The following is a 24,243-nucleotide window of genomic DNA, read 5'->3' as shown; positions in this document are numbered from 1 at the left end:
CGAGACATGTGGACGAACTAATTGGTCCAAACACTGACGATTCCGGAACAAGCTTTCCCACCATTGCCAAGGATATATTATATTCCATCTTATAAGAAGAATTTAGACTTAAATAATAAGGGCTTTCAGATTCTATTGCCAACTACTCCTGAACCTGAACTCGATGTAACAAACATTCGAGAATCCACGCAGAAGGATCAAGTCAGGCCTGCCACGTTGATAGTTACTTTCCTGTTAGAAACAGAGAATGGTTACTTCGTAAAGTTCTCCAAAGTTGGGATGAGCCCTTTTTGGGGTTAAACGTGTCAGCTTTTCCTGATCTGGCAAGGTCCTCACAACTAAGGAGAAGGCAATTTTTACATCTGAGACCTCAAGTGTTAAGTTCGGGAGCATTGTTCTTTTTGAAATATCCCTGTAAATGTGTGATTAAGCATAGAAATAACACCTATATATTTTTGGTTCCAGAGCAGTTGGTAGACTTTTTGAAAGATAAAAATCCTATTATGAATGAACCATCTGTGCCAGCTGTGGAGTGAGTGCACAATGCCCTTAGCTTAGTACGATCATATTAAAGCTACCCACAGACAGATCCGTTCAAATTTCTTTTGATGTACTTTAAACTTCCCTCAGGTTGAGAGTATCTCCCCCTTCTAATTGAGGACTTTAAGCAGAATGTGATATGACATTATGTGTATGTTTCACTATATAGTGAATATTAGATTCTATAATGGTTGCTTTCTAATTCAAGTTCATTTTCTTGAATTGTAATGTAAAACAATTATAAATTAAAAAAATTAAAAAAAAATGTATGTTGCTTTGGGCTTTCAGATTACTCCTATAGCAAAACTCTTTTTGCTGGGCTGGTGAGGTTGGAATCAGTGCTAGATCTCATTCAAAAAAAAATAAATAAAAATGTCCTTGATGTTACTAGTGACTAGATTTAAGGTTGGAAATCTACTTCCAATATTGCTTATTGGCATAACCACTAGTTTGAGGTGGTCTGCATTGAAAAGTTAACAGTTAAGGGAAAACTTGAGATATATGTATGTATGTATGTATATATATATATATATATATATATATACACACACACATACATACACACACACACACTATATTGGGGAAGATTCTAATCATGCCATTCTCCAAGAGAATAATGTTCTCATGTAATTAATGTCTGAAGTCTAAGATGTACTGTGACAATCTCCCTCTGGTTTCTGATTGTCATGGCTTATGATGAGATGTGTATTTGAAACCTGTGTCTACCGCTATAGTGTATTGATTCTGTTTCCCTGTTCTCATTTAAAATAAAGTAAAAAAAAGAAACTAGAGGAAAGGACCCTGCTACCAGACTAAGTCAACATCACTGCTGAACTGAAAAGGGGCTGCAAAGATGCAAACACTAGGAGTCAGAGCAACACTCTGAACATTTTGACCAGAGGGAATGATGATATCATGAAATTTATGGAGATATTTCTGCCAAAGCAATTGCAAATTCAGATTATGAAGGACTTTGCAACTTAAAAGCACATAGAGTGCCTTCCCATAATACCAGCAAGACCAATGAGGATTTGTACCTGCAGATAGTCTCAACTACTGGAAATCTTGACCAAAAAAAGTCAAGGTTCAGGCACAAGTACTGTGGGAAAGAAATAAAACGTTGATAATCATGGATCAGAATAATGTCACAGCACAGAAAATACAGGGGATCTCTAAGGAAGTGATGAGAATTATAAAGCTAAATTAATTGGATGGATAGACAGACTGGCTGGGCCATACGGTCTTTTTCTGCAATCGTGTTTCTCTGTTTCTAAAAGGAATATATGTTTCTGGCAGAGCGAGAGCAACTAAGAAGTCTGAAGGCAAAGTTCAACTTGCTCTGTCCAGCAAGGATGAAAGTCACTGTGAATAATGGGGGCAATTTTCTGGAGCCCACCTAGGTGCAAGGTCCATGGATACTTTTGTAGCTACGTATCTTATAGCTGATTTTCACAAAAAAATACTTGGGTAGCTACAAGGTATGCAGCAACAGAACTATACACAGACCTTGCACCTCCTGTTTCTTCAGGTTTGGATTTGGATTTTAGGTTTAAATTACTGACCTTTTCCAAATCCAAGCTCAAGGGGAGATACAATCCAGGTCAGCTGTGCACTTTAAAATATACCTGTAGATTTGAAAAATCAAAATCAATGTTCGTATCTTCCTTTGCCTCTGTGATGGCCCATTTTTGCCATCTACCTACCAGATGAGACAAGGCAACTAGATCTATCCCCACCCCAATCTCCACTCCTTGATGAGCTAACTGGGTAACACTTCAGAATTCAAAATATTTACTTTATAACCAGATCATTTACCTGTAATCCAGTGGGATTTTAATCAATGCACGGGGCAGAGGAGTAGTACTTCAGTAATGCTTTGAATGTAAGTAAAATGGTTACACGGGTTAAATGCAGCCTAGCTCATCCAATGACACAGAAACTCGAGTCTCCTGCTAGTACATATCATGTTAAAAAATTTAGAAAGACGTCAGACTTCTAGAAACATAGAGGAATGAAAAACTAGAGTCCAGAGCAGTGTATACTGTAGTCCAATGCAAGCATCAACTCCATAAAAATGCACCAAGCACTGTATTCAGGAGACAATCAGACTAGCACTGGGATCACGACCCTGACAGAATTGTAAGGAATGAAGAAGTTATCATCACCTGTGACATTTCCATTCCAGCTGGTAAAATGGTTGGTGCAAAAAAAAATGTTTTGGTAAAGGAGAAAAACACAAGAATGGCACTGATAATAGAAGGGTCAGTACCAAGCGACTATTTTGTAAGATGTGTGGAGACAGAGAAGAAATTCTCAAGTACTGAATGAGGCAATCAGGGACCAGGAAAATGTGGCAGAAAGATACAGAAATAATCCCAACTATATCGGGCACTACCGGCCCGATTAAAAGGCCGACCTTGATATGTTGCATATACATGTTACACCCCATGAACTCCAGAAGGACGTTCTCTTTGGCCCAATGCAAGTATTAATAAGACAAGAGCACTACCAGTACATTTGAAAGATTGAGAAAAGAAAAAGATATTTGGTTTGCCAGTCTCTGTTGTTTTATGTTTTGCTGAAATTAAGATGTGAGAAAGGTGCAACTGATCTCTGCTGCCTGAAATGTTTCCTAACAGGAAGGAACAGTGTTTACAGTGAAATTATCCTGTGTTCATGAGCACACGTTCACATTTGAGGTTGCAGGCAGTACTTGGTAACATGCCAGTGTGCAATTTGATGTTAGGCCTTTTCTTCTTTTTTCAGTAGTAATACATTTGGTTATGTAAAGCAAATCACTGATTTTTTAAAACGCCTCTTATTTTTATCAGAAAGTAAACATACAGGGCCAAATATTTGTATCCATTAGTGAATGCATTTTGGATAAGAAAGTGAGAATAGATTCTATGGTTAAATGAACGGTCTATGGGTAGTTTTATACCCATGCACGTGATAGACAGAGATGGAGCTCTTCTATGGTTCATTTCCCATACACCCTAATCTTACTGTCCTGTTTTGATGTGTTCAGTTCTGTTGTGGGCTGTTAGTTCAAATCTTGCTTCTTACAGAATGTTAGGAATTATTAGGAAAGGAATGGTTAATAAAATGGAAAATGTCATAATGCCTTTATATCGCTCCATGGTGAGACCGCACCTTGAATACAATTCTGGTCGCCGCATCTCAAAAAAGATATAGTTGCGATGGAGAAGGTACAGAGAAGGACAACCAAAATGATAAAGGAGATGGAACAGCTCCCCTATGAGGAAAAGGCTGAAGAGGTTAGGGCTGTTCAGCTTGGAGAAGAGACTGCCGATGGGGGTATGATGGAGGTCTTTAAAATCATGAGAGGTCTTGAACGAGTAGATGTAAATCGGTTATTTACACTTTCAGATAATAGAAGGACTAGGGGGCACTCCTAATTGGAGAAAATTCTTTTTCACTCAACACACAGTTAAGCTCTGTAATTTGTTGCCTGAGGATGTGGTTAGTGCAGTTAGTGAAGCTGGGTTTAAAAAAGGTTTGGATAAGTTCTTGGAGGAGAAGTCCATTACCTGCTATTAATCAAGTTGACTTAGGGAATAGCCTCTGCTATTAATTGCATCAGTAGCATGGGATCTTCTTGGTGTTTGGGTACTTGCCAGGTTTTTGTGGCCTGGTTTGGCCTCTGTTGGAAACAGGATGCTGGGCTTGATGGACCTTTGGTCTGACCCAGCATGGCAATTTCGTATGTTCTTACATTAATATTTCTTGTGACCTCTGCCAAATCAGGCTGTCTTGCACTGCCTTTGGGTATCCACTTAGTCTGTAAGCTTTTCAAAGCAGGGACTTCTTCTTTGGCGCTATGCAGATGCCAAATTAAAAATATAGTCAATAAACAGAGTGAGAGCAGTGCAGGGGTTGAATATTGAATGGTCTTTGTGAAGGAAAGGTCCTGCTTTGCCAGCTGAGGGGCCAATGCTGAACACAAATGGGCAAGACAGCTGTTATTCAATGATGGAGAAAAAAAGATTGCATAGATAGGAAAAGGCGTTTTGTTAAGTTTCCACACCTGCGCTCCTTCCTTGCAAGTAGTTTCTCTTGCTTTGTACCTTCATAAGCTATTATGAGTATTTTCTGGACTCTAGCAAGACATTATTTTACGTGTGTAGTGATGCTGTTTTTCCCCACTCTATCCTACACAGCCAGGCTGAATAATAACTCTTTGAAAAGCTATTTAAATAAAGCAGGGTTGGGACTGAAATGTGGGCTAGCTTTTTTGACTTCTTGGCCTTAGATTCTGCTGACATGATTCCTGGAGCATTTTCTGTGGGGGTCAATTAGTGGTGTAGCACACAGGGGCCAAAACATTCGTGTTGCCTCCCCTCCTTCCCATCACCACCACCATCTTCCTTGTAGAAATGCTTAAGTAGATATTTCAACCACCACCTTCTTCTCGCCTTCTACCTGGGTGTGGCTGAAAAAAAGAATATAAAAAGAGGCCCCTGGGTTCCCCTTACAGCCGAGCACTCGGGAGCTTTGACGCCCCCCAGCCCCCACCTCACTACGCCACTGGGTGTCAATATCCATCCTTTTGTTGCTTAAAACAAACTGCATTAAATCATTGGAAAAGTCCCATACTGAAGACAAATAGTAATGGAAACATGCCGGTTACGGCTAAATTTCAAGTTTTGCATTCAATTGGCAGAAGCATGTGCATCTGTAACCACAGGATTAAGCTGCCCAGGTTGGTCAATGCTGTGAGTTAAGGGAATCTTCTTTCGAAAGGGCGCAAAACGAATGAAGGCGTTCTGCTCTCATTTCAGCCTCTTGCATGCATAAAAGATCGATTTTACAAGCCTTATGCGCGCCAAAGCCGGAAGATACCTGTGTGTCTTGGGCCGGGGCACGTAATATGGATTTTAAAAAGCACACGAGTGCGCGTATCTCCTGCTACACCCACAAATCAAAAGGTTTAAGAAAGGGGTGAGGCGTGACGTGGTCTAGACGGGCATGAGAGGGACATGGGCATTCCGGGAAGTTACCTTGAAATGTGCGCATAAGTATTTACGTGCACAAGTGTGTGCCAGGGTCCCCTACTGCACAACTTTACTTCTATTATGGATGGTGTATAAGTATTAAAATTAAAACAATTAGGCGAGTTAAGGTCGAGGTTAAAAGGGAGTCTTTATAACAGGGGGAGGGGAGGAAATCTGATTCATTAACTGGGTAACCTGGGAGAGAACTGGGAAAAAGGGTCATTGCATCAGCACACGTTGTTTTTAAAATCCCCCCCACTTATGTGGTAAAGCCGGCATTTCGCATGCATCCATATAAAATTGTGCGCACGTGTATGCGCGTACAGCCGATTATATAACATGCGCATATACATGCGTGTTATAAAATGGATACATCCACTAGTGTGAGCCAGCATACATACGTACATGTACGCCCATGCAGCTGTTTGAAAGTTACCATTTTATTGTTTGATAAATGTGCAATTTTGCTAATGTTTGTGTCTCTCTGTCTTCACTAAATTGGATTCTTTGTAAACTGTAGTAAAATGTATGGCAGGAACATAACAGTATCCAGAAGATGGTGTATTATATGAGCATTCAAGATCATACAGGTTCCTTCTTCAGATGTGACTGGGATGAGAAGGGACCTCTATGGTTTTCAAGGTTCTTGCATTTTTGTCGGCCCAATGAAAGATATTGCTTCCTGCAGAGAAATCAGGTTAAACCCCAGGACCAAAACTTAGAACTCAGTTCCACAATAGGATATGTATGGAAGAAAATTAGATTCTTTTTTTGTTTTGGGAGAGAGAGGGGATGATTATTTTTGTTTCAGATCATTTAATATTAATTTTGCTGAACTGAAATAAATATTAAATTAAAAGAAAGAAAGAAAGAAAGAAAAAAAAACAGTTCTTCCTTAGGCCCCTGGGTCATGCCTTCTTCTTCTGTGGGTTCTCTGATTTGAAAGGGGCAAGAGCAATCCCCAGTTGATAATGCCCCACTGACTCCCCAGTTTGAAAATGGCACCAGCTGGGACCAAGGCTAGAACCATTTTGTTGTACGGCATATGGCCTTACAACAAAATGGTGCGGGTCTGAGTCCTAAGGCCAGCATTATTTTGTTTTGCAGCCAGTACCATAAAGCGAGCTGGGAAAGATTGGTCTGGGGAGGGGAGGGGGTGGGCTGGAGAGGCTTATGTGAAGGGGAGGCATGGAATATTTGTGATTGTTAGGTTTCTATTTTCCATTTGCTTTCTCAAATGAAAGTCAATGACTGAAAATGTTTTTTTAAGCAAAATGAAATAAGGGTGTTTTGTTGCATTTTTAATTTTGTTTAAAAACACCCCCTCAATCTACAACTTATCAAGTTGCTAAAATAAGTGCATAAATTGAACAATTACATAGAGATTTCTTTTGAAGAGACCCAATTTTTAAAAGTTTCAGTCTCTTGAAGGCTCTCGTACTGTGAATTTGCTCTTAGAAACATCTTTTATTATCTCCCTTTTTTGCCCAACCAGACAATGTTTCATACCCACCCCAAGAGTGGATGCCAGGACAGAAGGTGATGATTGAGGTCACCTTTATGAAAAGCTGGGTTTAATAAAATTCAGCTGTGGAATCGTTTATTATTATTATGCAAATGTAAACCCGCTACATATGTAATATATTTATTCCAACTACTAGCTTCTCTAGAATTTGGGAAATACAATTTTGGTTTTCTCCAGGAGAAAAATTCTTCTGATTTACGTTCATCCTTCTTTACAGCAATCCCTCCTATAATAATCAAAGTCAGCCTCCCCCCACCCCCCCCAACTAATCCTTGCACAGTAGTTTGTGTTAGTCTATAACACATTCTCATCATAATAAACACATTTTTTGGCTCCATTCCACTTGGAAAGAACAGAAACCAGTGTTTCTAGAAAATCATGATGTGCCATTATCATCAATTCGAGGGGGGGAGTAGGGAAAAATGATTGTGATAAGGATAAATATACACCTAATACTTAGACCATTACATGGGTGAGGCACCCAAAGAAGATACTTCTTGCCTTTTCATCTAAAAGCAGTTAAATATCCTCATCTCAGGAGCATGAGAAACAGATTACTTACTGCACCTTACAGGCCTAGGATAACTAAATATGTCTTTAAACTTTATATAAAAACAAAGGTTCAGGCTTCTGCATTTTGTTTTGTTTTGTTTAGGTCTGAGCACTAGTAACTTATCAGTGGAGATAAGAAATGTGATCCCGTTGAGCTCCCGAGGCCCTGCTATTTCCTAGCGGAAGGGGGAGCTCAATGGACTGGAAATGCTAAGCAAAGCTACCGGAGGAGGAGAAGATTTCAATCTTCCTCATGTCTGATTTTAACAGAATATTGCAGATACTTGCTTCAGTTGGGAAAAAGGCTTGCTCTCAGCGTTTTGTTCCCTCAAACAAAACTAGTTTCTCACCAGCCTTGACAATCGTTTCCCGGTTGGCTTGTTTTCACCCTGCAAAAAGTGCTATAATTGCTCAAGAAGCAGAGATTCAGCGTGTTTAGTAAGACTCACATTCTTTCCACCTTCCTAGATCCTTGCTTCATTTCAGTGGTTACTTTGAATCAAACATTATAGCGTTCCCAATTTAGTGATTCCTACTTGAAAGAACATGACAGTGCAAGGATTTGGTGGGGAAAAAAAAATCCTACGGCGTCAACTTTTCATCCCATCATCCTACCACCAGTCAGTAATTACAACAATTTCTCAGTCTGCGCTCCTGTCTCCAAACCCCTCGCCTTCAGCCAGCACACAGACCTCGAAGAACAAGAGCAGAATCCCTTCACCACACCCACTTTACCCCATCGGGTGACCCCGCCCCTTCGTTAATATTGATTGCGCCGCCTCTCTTCCCACTGGCTGGGGGGAGCTGTCACTCTTTCACCTACTTGTTGGGCGGTTTCACTGGACGAGCTAACAGACAGCGAACGGAGGTGGTAGGAGCTGCGTGTGGGCAATCCCCTCTGGAGGAGCGCTCCGGCCATTGACAGCCCATGCACTGCTTGCACCCGCGAGGCAGCAGCTCGCCGCGCGGAGCGGCGCTCGCAGGCTAGCGAAGGCGACAGCTGCAGCAGAGGAGCGCACTGTCGGTCCATGGCTCTTGGTTTCCTCCCTTTTTGTTTGTCGAAGCGCAGTTGAACGATCGGAGGCATGTCGGGTTTTGCGAGGCGCTGCGGTCCGTTTGCAGCGGTTGGCTTGGTGTTGTTAACTTTCTGGGTTCAGGTAAGATGGGAGCTGCAGAGTGGAGCGTGGTCGTTCTCTGGATGGGCTGGAGCCCGGCAGGCGCTCTCTAATCCCCCCCCCCCCGCCTAAGCTTCATTTTTATGCTCGCCCAGACTTTATTTGCAGAATGCATTTTCTTCTGTTGCCTATTCTGGCAGTAAACAAGCCAGGTTATGGCGATCTTTGCACTAGTAGAAACTGGTGCACAGTCTTGCGTTTCCCTTGTCTGGGTATTACTTGTATATAGAGTGCAACATTTCGGAGCGAATTTGGAAATAAAATAATGCCTTAATGTATATTTACTTTGAAAGTGACTTTCTAAAACCTACTATAATCAACTACTTAAATGCGAAGAACCTATTTATTATGAAACCTTTGAAATCCTAATTGACTCTTGCATTTAAAACAAATAAGTGTTTTTTGATAAGTTAGCGTTTGAGTCTTTATAATTTCAAAATATAAACGTATTCTGCCGGTGTTTTAGTGTATATTATTTTTTGTAAAAGAGAAAAATACAATCGGGTTGTAGATTTGTTTTTTCTATAACTGCTATAATTATCCTCCCCGTTTTAATAAAAGGCTTAATCGGCAATTAATAACAATGGTATTACAAAATGGTACTGACTGGGAGGGGGCTTGGCCTAAATTGTATAGTTTCAACCCTCGCCACTCGTATATTTTCCAAAGACGCGGTAGTGATGAGGTTGTCTCCTGATTTTTTATTTTTTTTATTTTTATTTTTAGGTCTCCCAGTCCTCGGGTTATTTCGAGCTACAGCTAACTTCTATGAAGAACGTAAATGGAGAATTGTTCAGTGGGGAATGTTGTGATGACATTAAGAACTCTCAGAACCTGGACTGCATACGGGATGAATGTGATACTTATTTCAAAGTCTGTTTAAAGGAGTACCAGGCCAAGATCACTCCAACTGGACAGTGTACCTATGGATCGGGATCTACCCCAGTTCTAGGTGGAAACACATTTTATTTAAACAACAAACATTCTCATCAGGCTAAAAATAACGAGCTTGGCAGGATTGCTTTACATTTCCAATTTGCGTGGCCGGTAAGTTGATTGACGTGCCTCTTAATATTTAGTCCGGGGCAGTAAATGAAAAGCGCTTCCCTGCTAACAATATGAAGTAATGCACTGCACACTAGATTTCGATGGTTGTGAATAAAAAAAACCAAAACGGGAATATGCATTATGAGCAAAATTCTGCAACTGGATTTCCGGTCGGTTAACGTCTAGTTTCATTGTACGGTGGTTTTGTATTTTGTAAAATCATTCTAATTTTTATTGGCTTGCTAAAACTAGTAGGGGCTGTTGTAGCCTTTGGAGTTATGGAAATAAGATCTCAAGGCCCTGGAACCGAAACTGGATTTGTAGTTCACGTGAGCCTGCATAGCTAGCCAGCTTCGGTGAGTTCATGTAACGTTGGCTCACAGACAGCAAATTTTCTAAACTGTGGCTAGTACACTATCATTTACTGTACAATCCGCTGCAGGGTCATATGGATTCGGGATTTTAAGTATTACGGTCATTTCTGGTCATCAAAGTTTTTTTTTCTTTGTAACTGTGATTCATAACTGCATATTGATACTTGATCTAACAATCGGCAATAACAGCAAATCTTGCTGTTTAAAAATAAAAATAAATGTAATTTGGAAAGCATCTGTGGGTGTGTCAGCTACAGGGTCTTGAGAGAGATCGTTTGTTACATGTGTCGGCAGTTCGTCCAACGCAGAACAGGGCTTTTTTTTTGGGGGGGGGCTGGGGGAGAGCGGGAAAGATGCTGGAGGTGTGAGCGTGTGTGGCTTCTGCCTTTTTTTTTTTTTTTTTTTTTTGCAGCGCATGCTATGCCGGAGTCGCTTTCAGGTTGGCACGCGCTCCGTGCCCTCTGTGGAGGCGCTCAGATCCACTTGCGTGCAACGGTGGAGGAAAGGGGCGCCAGGGGCGGGTGCGCGGGCGTGTGGAAAAAGCCCGCCCCGCGTATACCGGAGCGCGTGCTGCCCCGGGTTACATCATTGTTCGGGGCGAGTGTGCTGCGGCCGGGGGGGCGGCGGCGGGTTGCCAGGGAGGAGGAGGCGGGCCCCTGCTGCTTGCTGGCTGGGAGTTCACCGCTGTTGTAGTAGAGGTCGCTGCCGCTGGGTGGCACCGGAAGACCTGGCTGGCGCGAGGACTTGCTGGGAGAAGGGGGGATGTGTGTGTGTGTGTGTGTGTGTGTGTGGAGAGGAGCGCGCGCTGACGTTCTTCCTAGAGTATGGTGAGGCAGCACCGTTGGGATGACAGGACAGATAAGCTTTGAGCGAAGTTAAACTTCATAGTCATCCAAACGTAAAAATCTGTCAAACTTTTTTTAAGTCTCTTGCTAAAAAGCTCCGCGGTCATTGTTGGGGGGCCGCTGTTATTACTGCGGATCCCTTTTCTTCCTCTGTTCCCGCCTTCACACCCCCCCTCCCTCCCCTCCCGGCTTCGGAACTCTTGAGCTGGTGCGGGAAACTTTGAAGCGGGTACTAGGGGACAACCGACAAAACGTTATTCCTAAATGTTATAAGGCAGAGCCCTCTCATCAAGCTTACTGGAGTAGTTTAAAAATTGCTAGACAATTACAAATGCGTTGGGGCTCGTATGCCTGCAATCTGTTTAGGGAGCGGTGAAAGAGTTGCTGAATTTTTTTTTTGACAGTTTTAACTGTTTGCATCTATAAAACCGTGAGAAAGGGGGTCGTGGGCTCGGACTCTGGGGGGGTTACCGTCTGGGTACAGTAGGTTCACTATATACGTAATGACAACAGTAAAATGGGTCAAGGAGAAGGCAATACAGAGGCTTGAAACATTTGCTGAAGGGGTGGAAAACTCACAGCCAAATTAACTCATTTAAAATGTTTTACCACATTTTTATTGATAATCTTTCATTTTGTTAGAAATAAAATAAACATTCTTCATGTGTTGACAACCTGAGGAGAACTGGTTCCTTTGTAAAGTGGGTTTCCACTCCAGCAAAAGTTTCAAGCCTCTGCCTTGTCGCTTTTTTTTTTTTTTTAATGGAAACAGGATCCTTGGTTATGAGGTTTAGGTATGTTAGTACTGGCTAGCTGCATATGAAGTTAAAACTCATTAAACCTGATAGGTTTTACTAGCCGGTGGGTTGGAGTATGCCTAAGAATGAGTGACTTAAAAATACTAAGGCCCCCACTGAGACAGGTGGATAAGCTTGGCTATAGATAGCCACTGTTAATTTTCATTAGCATTTCATATTTTATTTTTCCTTCTTTCAGGGAAATCTAAAACTATAGAGATTAATTTTAGTACTCCAGTTTAACATTTGGCAAGCTTAAAGCATTTGTTCTGCTTCCGCTTTCTTTCCAAATGTAGAGCATTAAGGCATTCATGTTCCACTAATCAATGGCCTTCCCCGCTCTTGAATTTCCTGTCTTAGAAATTTGAGGGGTTAAGACAGGCAAGAAATGGTAATGAATAGGGCTCAGTACATAGTTATGTTTTTCCCATAAAATAAATTGTGCCCTTGGCATCTATTCTTTGTATTGGCATTTGATATTCTGCTTTTTATCATGAACTCAAAGCGGATTACAATAAATTTTGAAGTAGGTTATAATAGTGTTAGATCAACAAACAATATTGTATTATATATACAGTGTTATCAACTAGCAAAGTAATGGGAAAAAATGATATTGCATTATTTTTCTTAGGTTCTCAGGCATGTCTTTTTGATTCCAAAGACATGGTGCTGGAATGGTGGATGTTTTTGTTACTTTCATGACACTAAACTGATAAGTAATGAAAACTGTTCATATTTTTCTCTTTTGAATGAGGTTAGAATCTAAGACAAGTTCTGTTGCTGTTTCTTTAAATTGTCTTAATGCTGTATATGCACAGTTTGCATCACAAAAGGAGAATCTATCAGTATATTTGCACCTTTAAACAGTTCTCTATGGAAGTAGAGAGATCATATTGTATGGAGCAAGCTCTTTATTCTGAATAGGATTATAAAGGACTTAGACCATCTTAAGGCATATTATAGTAATCTAGGGGTACCCAAACTTTAAGAAAAGGGCTTCATGTGACATTTGAAATTACCAGGAGGGGAGGGGATCCTCTATGGAGTTTTGATGAGCAGTGGATATTGGAAGGAAGGGTTCTCCATCTTTAGAGACTTGCCCTTTCAGTGATTTTGGTGATATGACATGCTGGTGAAGAGAGGAGGTAAGGGGGCAAGGTTCCCATAGAAGTATGACAGATAAGGTGTTAAACATATATTTCTGATAAGTTGGCAATCCTACCATCTTAAACTCCCCCTCCCCTTCTCAGGGAGATGGCTGAATATCTGGGTGGTGGTTATAGTGCACTCTCACTTGCACACCTCCAGGATTGAAGACTTAAGTGTTGCCATGCATAGACTAACTTTTTTTTTTTTTTTTTTTTTTAATCTTGCCCATGCAAGTTAATTTGGCTGTTGTCAGGGCAAATTTGACTGGCTAGAAAATGTTGCTTTGTGGGCTGGATGTGGATTGCAAACTAGTTTAGGGACTCCTATGGTAATCTCCATAAAATGAAACCTGGCAGTAAATGGCTCTCATATTTGAAATATTGTCAAACATCTCTAAACTTCAAGCGGTCTTTAAACTACAAAAACATTTAATGATTTAGTATCTGTTAACAACAGTTGTACCTCAAGCATCTGTCCTTTTAGCAGCACTTTTTTTAATATGTATTAGTCCGTTAGACCTGCTAGTAGTTTGCATAAGTCTGCATGATCGCCTATATGATGATGATGATGATGATTTTTTTTCCCTGAATTCATTCTCAATTCAGAATGCATTTTGTTTAGTGTTCATCTGTTTGTCAGCTATTACATTTATTGTGTGTTAACCATTGCTTAACACTCAATATTGCAAAAATAGAAGAATGTCACAGTTCCAAATCTCAATATTCCTACAAATTTACAGTTTGAGAACTATATTATTCCTGTTAAGTAAGAAACCTGGGAGGCATTCTTGATCCAGAATTACTTTTTCAAAATAACACAATAGATCATTCATAGTTCATACTATAAATTGTTTGCTCTGGAAATTAAAACCTTATTTAAATTCTGTTGATTACCGGACTGTAATGCAGACACTTATAAATAGCTTGGATTATGGTAATTTTGTTTGTGATTACATGGTTCAGTTATCAAATCATTACAAATGGTACAGAATTCACCAGTACAACTTCACTAGTTTTGGCTCGAATAGATCACATAACTGCAGTTGTGAAGGATCTTCACTGGTTATCTGTCTAGTTTTTAAGATAACATTTTTCTCGTTTTACTCCTTAAGGCTTTAAATAATAATATTCTATCCTGTATTAGTTCTTTACTTTTGCATTTATAAACCTGTAAGAAACTTGAGATCTGGATTGTGTTTAGATGTTTCAACAGTGCAAGCCATAAGATTAAATGACTCAAGATATCATTTATTAGCTGTAGCTGGGCCATTGATGTGGAATGATCTTTCAGAGCTGCTCAGGAAAGAGCCATGTGTAAAGAATTTTAAGAAATAGTTTAAAATGCAGATTTTTTTTTTTAAGGAAGCTTTTGGGTAAATGCTCTGGCAATGTTTTGTTTGTTTTGACTAGCAGGTTTGTACTATTCAGGGAGCAAGCATTTGTCCATATTTTGTTTGGGTTCACTTTTTTATAAATTGGATGTTCTAAGTGTTTTTTTTTTTTTTTTTGCTTGTTTGTTGCTTATAAACTTCCAAAACCTTTGGGTTATGCAGCATAGAAATACTTTTTAAGTAAATGGTGTGAAGGAATTCATATAAGTATACATTTGGGGAAAAAGACAGTTTAGTACATAGGCATCAAAATTAGAAAAATAAAGATTATTCTCCCATTTTTATAGTATTACAAGACACTTGCAGAACTATAAAATTATGTCTCTGTGGGGAAAAATATTCACATTTAGTGGAGGTAGTGTTTGCAAATTTATTTATACTTTATTAAATCTTTGTCAAATTACATGACACAAAATAATAAGAAACAAAAAAACCTCTTCAGATGCAATCCTTCCAAGTAATCTAATCATGTTCACGTTACAAGGGAAGCAAACCTATCACAAGAAAAGACAAACTAAAAAGGCAATTATCAACCTCCCCATTAATTACATCACTGAGACTTATCAGTGATAAGTTTGCAAATGTGTTGCATCCAACACATTTCATTGATATGTTATCAAACATTTGCAGGGAAATTTTAGGAAAAAAGTTGCCCCTAAAGCGAGTACTTGTTTCAGTTGCAAAAAGGACTGCCTCTTTTTTTTTTTTTTTTTTTTTTTTCTTTTTTAAATCTCCCTAGAAACATCAGGAAAGATATGAACTTTTTTTTTTTATCACAAAAAGGTACTTCCTTGTATTTAAAATACTGATGAAATAAAAGTTCTCTAAAAAAAAAAAAAAACAAAAAAACCAAAACCCTGTTAAATACATTTCTAAGGAAAAAGAAACCACCAGGGTGGCTCTAGATGCAAGAGTCATCCTGCAGAAACTGGGAAAAAATCAGGGCTAGATAAGGGAGCCAAAATATCTGATGCTCCCTCACTATTCCCCAGAACTCTTAAAATTAGGTACATTAATAGATAAAGTACTTCAATTTATGCCTGATAACATTTTCATTTTAACATCTTTTAAAGAGCTCATTTCCAGAACACAATCTAGATTTAGGAAAAGTCAACATTTTTAAATATCATATGATTTTCCAGCAGCTGAAACTGATAATTTGAATTTACACTGTCTTTAACTATAGTTGGCCATGCATTTTGTACTAAGGATACTGAGGTATAACAAGATGTTATAGTCCTTTGATTAAAAGATGATTGAGATTCAAGGGTTTCCATTCTAGCATCTAAATTTGCTAGTTTAGCAACTGTTCCCTCTGAAAAAGTGAGGCGATTATTCACAGATTTTACTAAAGAGTTATTGGTTCTCTTGACAATCCTCCAAATTTCCTTTAAGGTGATATCTGGTTCTCCAGCCAGTGAATTTCCAAGCTCTGTATGTCCAGAAGAATAAGGGACCACAGGGTCAGGAAATACTACCACTAATCCCTGAGGATTAGTTAAGGATGATTTGGTAACAAAGTAGCTTCCAATAGTGGTGTAATCACATTCTCAGGTACGACTGATTCAAGCTCAGATGATGATAAAGATGGTTCAAAGCTTCCTGCTGATATTGTGCCCTCCAGATGTTGATTTATAGAGGGCATCGGCAGCGGAGTTAGAGGTACCGGACTCAAGGAGGTATTCTCACTCGCATTATCTGGATTCATTTGCAATTGTGGGTGAGGTCTTCTAATGTGAAAATCCATGGGTCCTCTTGCCAAAGCTAGAGTCGCAGGAGTTAAAGGGAAGGATTTCCCCTTCCTCTTCTTTTTTTTTTTTTTTTCTCTCATTTTGGCATAAAGTCAAAGAGAAAATGTATAAGGGGCGCGCAGCTTAGGCATGCCGGTGGCAGCTGTGCGCTGCTGCGCACTGGCTCTTATCCAACTGCACCCTCCGGGAACGGGCTGTTCTCCACATTGCCTGCAGCACGACATCCTTGCAGAACCTCCAATTACCTGATAGATGGTAAATGGTAAGCTTCCCTAGTGTTTGCAAATTTCTTGTGGACTGGAGTTGGCCACCCCTGTTCCAGTGGAAAGGCAGGCACTCATGTGGCCAGGCCAGTCTAGTAGACTATATGGTCCTTGTATTGATCTGACTGGTTGATTACAATGAGGGACTATCCAAAGAGGCCAAATATTTAGATAAGAGTAGTGTTGGTGGCTGTCAAATTATTATTATTATAGGACTTTGTGAGGGGTGGACGGCTGGTATGATCTAAAAGGGGTGATCTTTAATACTCAGCCAGGAAGGGTAGAAATACAAAGTGTGTGTGGAGGTGTTTGTTTTTGCATCTTCATTCAGTCTTGGATTAGATAACATCCTACAGGTTGTCAGGTTCTATGGCTGCTGTTGGGATATATCCTTAGTGTGGGCAGACTGAATGGGCCAATTAATAGCAAGTGTTATGTTTTGTGTTACTTGTACTTCATGTTGTGTTGCTTATCCTTGAGCAAATAATTGACATTTCACAGAGCACTGAAGTAGATTTATTCAAAATTGGGAGATTTTTTTTACCTTGCTGACTGTGTCTTAAGGCAGTACATTGTTTCATTCTGGATGAGATTTTGCTGGATAGTTCAAATTTATTTGAAGAGCTGGCAATATAATAGTTTCACAACTATTTTGTAATCAATTGGAGACTCAAAAATACACCCTTGCTTACAAGTTGCTTAACCTGTAGTCATTCTTACATTGCTAGATGAAATGCTTATCAAATGACAGGATTTCTTAGTTGCAATATTTGATAAACTACATAAGATTTGGGGGGATTGTGTAAGAGAGGATTTCCAAACCTGTCCTGGCAACCACATGCAGCTGGCTGAATTTTCCAGGGTATGCACAGTTAATATGCATATGAAATTAGCAAAGTATTCAGATCCCCCTGACAATGCAGTGGTATTCACTTCCAGTCCTTGAGGGCCGCAAATGGGTTGGGCTTTCTGGATACTCTTAATGCATATTTGAGATTTGTATACTACTGACATAGGTTACATGCAAATCTTATGCATGTTCATTGGGGGGGAAATTCTGAAAACCTGACCTATTTGTGGCCTTTGTGGTCTTTCGGTGACTACTGCTGAATTATGGGTCCCCAGAACAAATTTGTTCCTCTGGCTTAGAAGTTCCATATGCCTTTGTGCGAGGATGAGAAAATGAATTTTTTGTGGGTGAGTGAAATGGAGGATGGAAGCTGTTTTGTATTTAGGTGAAGCGTCTTAGTGCTGCATGTGTGCAGGTGAGAGAATGAATGTGAGTGAGACTCGTTTTATTGGCATATGTCTTCCTTTTCAAGAACTGGCACTGTTGGCCTCATGGAGCTGTCAATAAGATTAATGGTAGCTTCCCGATGGACTGCAGCTGGAATAGGTGCATATGGCTTAGGGAGGAGAATGGGATAATTAAAAAAAAAATGGAGTTGGGAACTTTATAAGAGCATTTTTAATTTAATTTTTTGGATGTGTGGGGAGAAGCCCATCCTCCAAAGGTGCATGCAGCGAGTAGCTCTATATGGTATTCAGATACTGTTTTTGCCTCTGGTGGTGGAGACTAAAATAGTTTCTGAATTCAAGAAAGTATGGGATAAATAAAGGGAATCTCTGAGGGAGTGAATGGGAATTGTGAGGGGCTAGGTAAATGGAACAGATGGTCCATATAGACTTCTTCTGCAGTCATTTCTAAGTTGTAAAATTTTTGGGGTGCCCTCTTCCACACTGCCTATGGGTGCCTAAGTTTTAAATCCTTACCTGGGAGTTGGGCCTGCATTTGTGGCATTGGCAGCAAGTGGAGATAATCAGACTGATAGCTATTTCTGGTTTGTGTATCTATGACATCTTATGGTGATAGGTGCAAAATCAGGGCTGTCACAGGAAAATCCTGGAGTCTGCTGCTAATGTGGCAAAGTCAAGGAAGGGACTGGTGGCATGTCTGGCTGTTTCAGTAACAACTATTCTAGCGCATCTATAATACTGAGCCAGACTGAATGTGTTAACATTGCATCCTTCCAAACAATTAGCGACTCCAGGGGAGGGGGTGTCACTGTTACACTCCTATAATAGACAAAGTCATGTTTTCATTTTATAGGATAAACTGTTAAAGAAGGTATCTTGAAAACTGCATGAATGATCTTGTACTGTATTCTACAGTGCTATTGCTATAAATATTCTATCCTGAATGTCGTTAGACTATGCCAATCACTGCAAAACCTAACAGGAGTAACAGTCAACTGCATATAAACAGTTGTAGGATTTGTTTGTGTAGCATGCCAAGGAAACCTTAAGAGTTTACTTAGTAGATATTTAACAGAGCTGACCTATGCTAACTTTTTTATTTTTTTTTTTTTTATGCAACAGTACTCTTGGTTTATTTGTGGGAAACTTTATCCAACAGTCTTCAACTGCATTACTAACTATCAGGTCGATCCAGTAAGGCCGCGGTAAAAACAGTGAGGTAGTGTCAGGCGCACCCTTCCTCCCCGCACGCACAGTTCTCTTCACTAACTCCCCAATACTCTCCTCTAATCGCATGCAAATGCATGCCGCGGCTGTGAAGCGTTAGGGAAGGGTTATGCCCGCGCAACCCATTTTACTGTATAGGCGCTGTAACAGCGCCTATACAGTAACCTGGGTGCGCTGGTACCTGTCATTTCAAATGACATTTGAAATGACAGGCACCAGGAAGTGTAAAAAAGTTTAAAAAGTGTAAAAAACAAAAAACCTGTGTGTTATATAAAAAAATAAAACAATTTTAAATACCTGTCGGAGGGCCGTGGGTCCCGGTGGGCGGCGGGCAGCCATCAGCGGCATCCGGTAGTCCCTTCTCCCTTCCTCCCTCCCTCCCCTGCCTGGATGAGCGCCAAAATCGCACGGGCGGGTCGGCAGCGGGGGGAGCGGCAGCAGGATCCGGGAGCGGCGGGTAGGCGGCAGCGGGGTCCGGGGGTGGCAGCGAGATCCGGGGAGCCAGCAGTGGCAGCATGTTCGATCGGGCAGGCAGCTAGGTGGCAAAGTAAAGATGGCCGCCTGCACGGGAAAATCGTGCAATTGGCCACTGAAGACGTGACGTCACGACGTTTGGCGTCACGGGGTGTGACGTCACGTCTTCAGTGGCCAATTGCACGATTTTTCCGTGCAGGCGGCCATCTTTACTTTGCCACCTAGCTGCCTACCCAATCGAACATGCTGCCGCTGCTGGCTCCCCGGATCTCGCTGCCACCCCCGGACCCCGCTGCCGCTGCCCCCCCGGACCCCGCTGCCGCCTACCCGCTGCTCCCGGATCCTGCTGCCGCCCCCCCCCCCCCGCTGCCGACCCGCCCGTGCGATTTTGGCGCTCATCCAGGCAGGGGAGGGAGGGAGGAAGGGAGAAGGGACTACCGGATGCCGCTGATGGCTGCCCGCCGCCCACCGGGACCCACGGCCCTCCGACAGGTATTTAAAATTGTTTTATTTTTTTATATAACACACAGGTTTTTTGTTTTTTACACTTTTTAAACTTACCATAGCAGGCCCGAGCCTTGCTACTTTTTCGTTTGGTTTTTTTTGCCCTGGTCCCGTCCGGTCTCCTGCAGCCCCGTCCGGTCCGGACGGGGCTGCAGGAGACCGGACGGGACCAGGGCGGGTAAGCAATGTTTTTACCCTACACTACACTACACTAACTCCTACTAGGGGGAGGCGGTAAACTAGCAGGTTAAGGCCGCGGCAGAACAGCGGGTTACGGAGGAGATAATATCAGCGCCCGTTACAGTATCGCAGGGGAATAGCTAATTCCTTCATTATACAGCTTTTTCGTTCATTACATGCCGGGTGCGGAAAGGGTTATGCGTCTGTTTTCAGAAGCGATACGGATGCGTGAAACTGGAGACTGTATCGCCGAATTGCCTTGTGCGCCCGAATTGTGCGCTACGAGCACGTTACAGACGGGCAATCCTCGAGCGGACGATACTGGATCGACCTGTTAAATAGAAAAGGAATAATAGCATTATGTGGCATGCCATCAGCAGTTTAACAATGCTTACTGATATTTGGTGTATGTATTTTCCTTCTCATTTGAAATGTCTTGACCATTGCAGTCACAGTAAAAATGAATTCAATTCATGTGTTAAAAAAAAAAAAGTCGGGTCAACAAATCCATTTAACTCTTTATTCATGTGTGTGTCTAATTTTAGAAGTACTTTACTTTTCTATTGATGAGCAGGCTGAATTAGTCATGCTATTTGGGTGATGTCGTCAGCGCTCACAGACACTTCCTTAAAGATAAAGTTTTTGTATTGCTGCGCCTGCATGGCACTTCCCCTATGTAGTGCGTCACCGGTCTTTTCATTTTTTTCCACGTTCAGGCATGGACATATTTTCTGCTTTCATCTTTTTCTACGTTCACATTTTCACGCTTGTGATCCCCAAAACAGCACTTCTCAGTGCTAAGTTGTCCTTGAAGAAACACGGGTTTAAGTATTATCATGTCTGTCACTGACAATCACAACTACTGCTGTGTCTGACTCGACCCAGATCATCCTCTCTACATCCTTGAGGAAGATGTTCTCAATCTCGTCCAGTGGCCTCCTGCGGTATAAGAACATAAGAAAATGTCATACTGGGTCAGACCAAGGGTCCATCAAGCCCAGCATCCTGTTTCCAACAGAGGCCAATCCAGGCCATAAGAACCTGGCAAGTACCCAAAAACTAAGTCTATTCCATGTTACCATTGCTAATGGCAGTGGCTATTCTCTAAGTGAACTTAATAGCAGGTAATGGACTTCTCCTCCAAGAACTTATCCAATCCTTTTTTAAACACAGCTATACTAACTGCACTAACCACATCCTCTGGCGGCAAATTCCAGAGTTTAATTGTGCGTTGAGTAAAAAATAACTTTCTCCGATTAGTTTTAAATGTGCCCCATGCTAACTTCATGAAGGGCCCCCTAGTCTTTCTACTATCCGAAAGAGTAAATAACCGATTCACATCTACCTGTTCTAGACCTCTCATGATTTTAAACACCTCTATCATCCCCCCTCAGTCGTCTCTTCTCCAAGCTGAAAAGTCCTAACCTCTTTAGTCTTTCCTCATAGGGGAGTTGTTCCATTCCCCTTATCATTTTGTGTGTACTAATTGCTCACAACAGCCATGGATCAGATCTCCTCCATTATCAGGAACCTATTTTCAACTTTTACCCTCTGAGGTCTCGCCTCAGAATTCCCCAGGTCCGATTGGGGATGGAATTCTAGACCACATTCCTCACCCTCCGGGGGGGGTGGGTGTGGTACCACCATCACCAGCTCTGGATGAGGAACAGTATGTTCGACCACAGTCACTTCAGTCGGTTCCTTCGGTCTCGCTGAGGACCCGCTCCCCTGACAGCTCAATGGATATTCCTTCTGATTCCCCAGAAGAGCCTCTGGACCACTCTTCTCCTCCAGAGGACCATACCTACTCATGGTTCATGGAGAAGCTAGGTAACCTGTTGGGACTGGAAGTCTGCAAGTTGTCTGAACCTCGAGAGGAGGTATTTGGCATCCTAAAAATCCTTGGTGTCAGCCGAGCCATTGGCTCTACCGTCTCGTAAGGTGCTGGATACAGTGCTGTCTAAAATGTGGGAGTTCCCTCATTTCATTCTACCTGTTTCAAGAAAGGTGAATTTAAAGTTTAGGTTGCATAAGTCTGCCACTTACAAACGTCCAGCTCCCTCATGCATCAGTAGTAGTGGTGGAGTCTGCAGTGAAGCGGGCGAAAAAATGTAGGCTACATGTATCAACTCCTCCACTGAAAGAGCACAAGCTTCTCAATGACTTCGCTAAAAAGACCTTCCAGAGTGCGATGTTGACTTCCTGGATATGCAAAAAATCACAAAAGGTATCGCCAAATCTATTTTGAAAACAGTACTTCACCTTTCACCACACTAGTATTATAGAAACATTTTTATTGGAAAAGATTTTTGTAGAAAGACGGGACCACATCAGCAAGCCTTTGACGAAGTACTCAGTACCTTACTGAGCCGTCCAGTCTTTCAATCATTTGCGGCCCGTCAGAAAAGATGTATTATAAATGGTGCACCGTCCGGTGCTCTTCAATAAAGATGTTAATGCAATTTTGTTTAAATGTGCCCTTTCAGTGAATCTTATGGTAATTATAAAGATGACTCTTATGATTACAAATGCAGATGACTCGACATTGGCCGTGTTTCGCAGCCCTACGGCTGCTTCATCAGGAGTCAATGATGTCACAAAAAGAGTCTGTTCCCATCAGGATGCAAAGTCTCTAGACATTCCTTTCACTTTAATGCCGGGCTAGAGGGCTAGTGTGGTGGAAGGTGAAGTACTGTTTTCAAAATAGATTTGGCGATACCTTTTGTGGTTGTGTTTTTTTGCTTTTTGAGCGAATAGGTTCGCAATACTGCTCTTTGCGACTTCCTGGATACAACAGCACCAATTTTATATGGTCCAGAACCTGTACGAGTTACAATTATTAAAGCCCTTTTTACTTTCAGAAATGGGCCACCAACTTGCTCCTCAGCCATTTTACGACATGCAGGAGGGTCTATAGCATTTACTCAGGGTGGTGAATAAGTCCTTTTGAGATGTCTTCCTAGACTTCCACCACAGCTATCGCTGCTCGATGTATAGCCTGGCTCCATTCTAGTTCCATCAGGAAGGACATCCATGACAAGTTGGCCAGTCTACCCTGCATGGGGGATAACCTGTTCAGTGAAAAACTCAAGGACCCAGTAGCTCAGTTAAAGCAACAGAACATGGCAGTTCAAGCCCTGTCTGGTGCTTCAGATTCTCATACAACAACGAGACTTTCTACAAACAATATCGCAAACCTTGTTACTACTACTGGAAACCATACAAGAGCTCCTGCTCTTCAGATCTCAAACAGTTCCAGCCATTCCAGTAGCTGCATTCTCCAACTCAGCCAAGGGGATGACAGAGGGACAGAAAACACAAAAATCCTCCCAGCAGTCTCTTCAAAAGCCTCCACAATCTTGAAAACAGCCCAGCCACTGTCTCCCTTTCCGGTAGGGATCAAGATACAACTTTTTTCCTCAGAGTGGAGCTGCATTACTGCGGATCAGTGGGTCCTTTGAATCGTCCATGAGTGTTATCTGAATTTCCTTTCCCAACTTTCCCTTCCTTGTCATACCAGCCAGTTAAAGGATGCTTCTCAATAACCTCATCTGGAACAGGAGAACCAGACCTTTCTCCAACAACGGGCCGTCCAACTGGTGCCTAAGCACCAAATCAACTCGGGGTACTACTCCCAATACTTCCTCATTCCGAAGTACTCAAGGGGTCTCCAACTTATTCTGAATTTGTGCTCCCTAAACAAATACCTTCAGAAGGAGAAATTCAAGATGACGTCTCTCAAATTAGTCCTACCATTCATACAAGAGAACGACTGGATGTGTTCATTGGATCTCAAAGATGTCTACACCCTTCCTGCTGGTGGTGGTTCTGCTTCCAGGTGGATTCCAAGAACTAACAGCATAGAACATAAAAAATTGCCATGCTGGGTCAGACTAAGGGTTTATCAAGCCTAGCATCCTGTTTCCAACAGAGGCCAAACCAGGCCACAAGAACCTGACAAGTACCCAAACACTAAAGATCCGATGCTACTGATGCCAGTAATAGCAGAGACCATTCCCTAAGTCAACTTGATTAATAGCAGTTAATGGACTTCTCCTCCAAGAACTTATACAAACCTCTTTTAAACCCAACTGCACTAACATCCTCTGGCAACAAATTCCAGAGCTTAATTGTGCATTGAGCGAGAGAATTTTCTCCAATTAGTCTTAAATGTACTA

The 24,243-nt window shown here is 41.5% G+C and overlaps 1 protein-coding gene across 1 annotated transcript in view; it reads left to right on the top strand.

Annotated features, from left to right (window-relative positions):
• Positions 1-8,435: 8,435 nt before the first annotated feature.
• Positions 8,436-24,243, top strand: part of JAG2 (jagged canonical Notch ligand 2) — a 481,367-nt gene continuing 465,559 nt past the window's right edge. Inside the window, 2 exon segments of the mRNA XM_029598095.1 lie at positions 8,436-8,789; positions 9,534-9,854. Coding sequence (XP_029453955.1) covers positions 8,718-8,789; positions 9,534-9,854 — 393 coding nt within the window. The 5' untranslated portion in view covers positions 8,436-8,717.

This window comes from Rhinatrema bivittatum, chromosome 4, assembly GCF_901001135.1.
Source record: "Rhinatrema bivittatum chromosome 4, aRhiBiv1.1, whole genome shotgun sequence".
In the NCBI taxonomy this organism is placed as follows: domain Eukaryota; kingdom Metazoa; phylum Chordata; class Amphibia; order Gymnophiona; family Rhinatrematidae; genus Rhinatrema; species Rhinatrema bivittatum.
The sequence above is the reverse complement of the archived record's forward strand: the minus strand, read 5'-3'. Positions and strand labels throughout refer to the sequence as shown.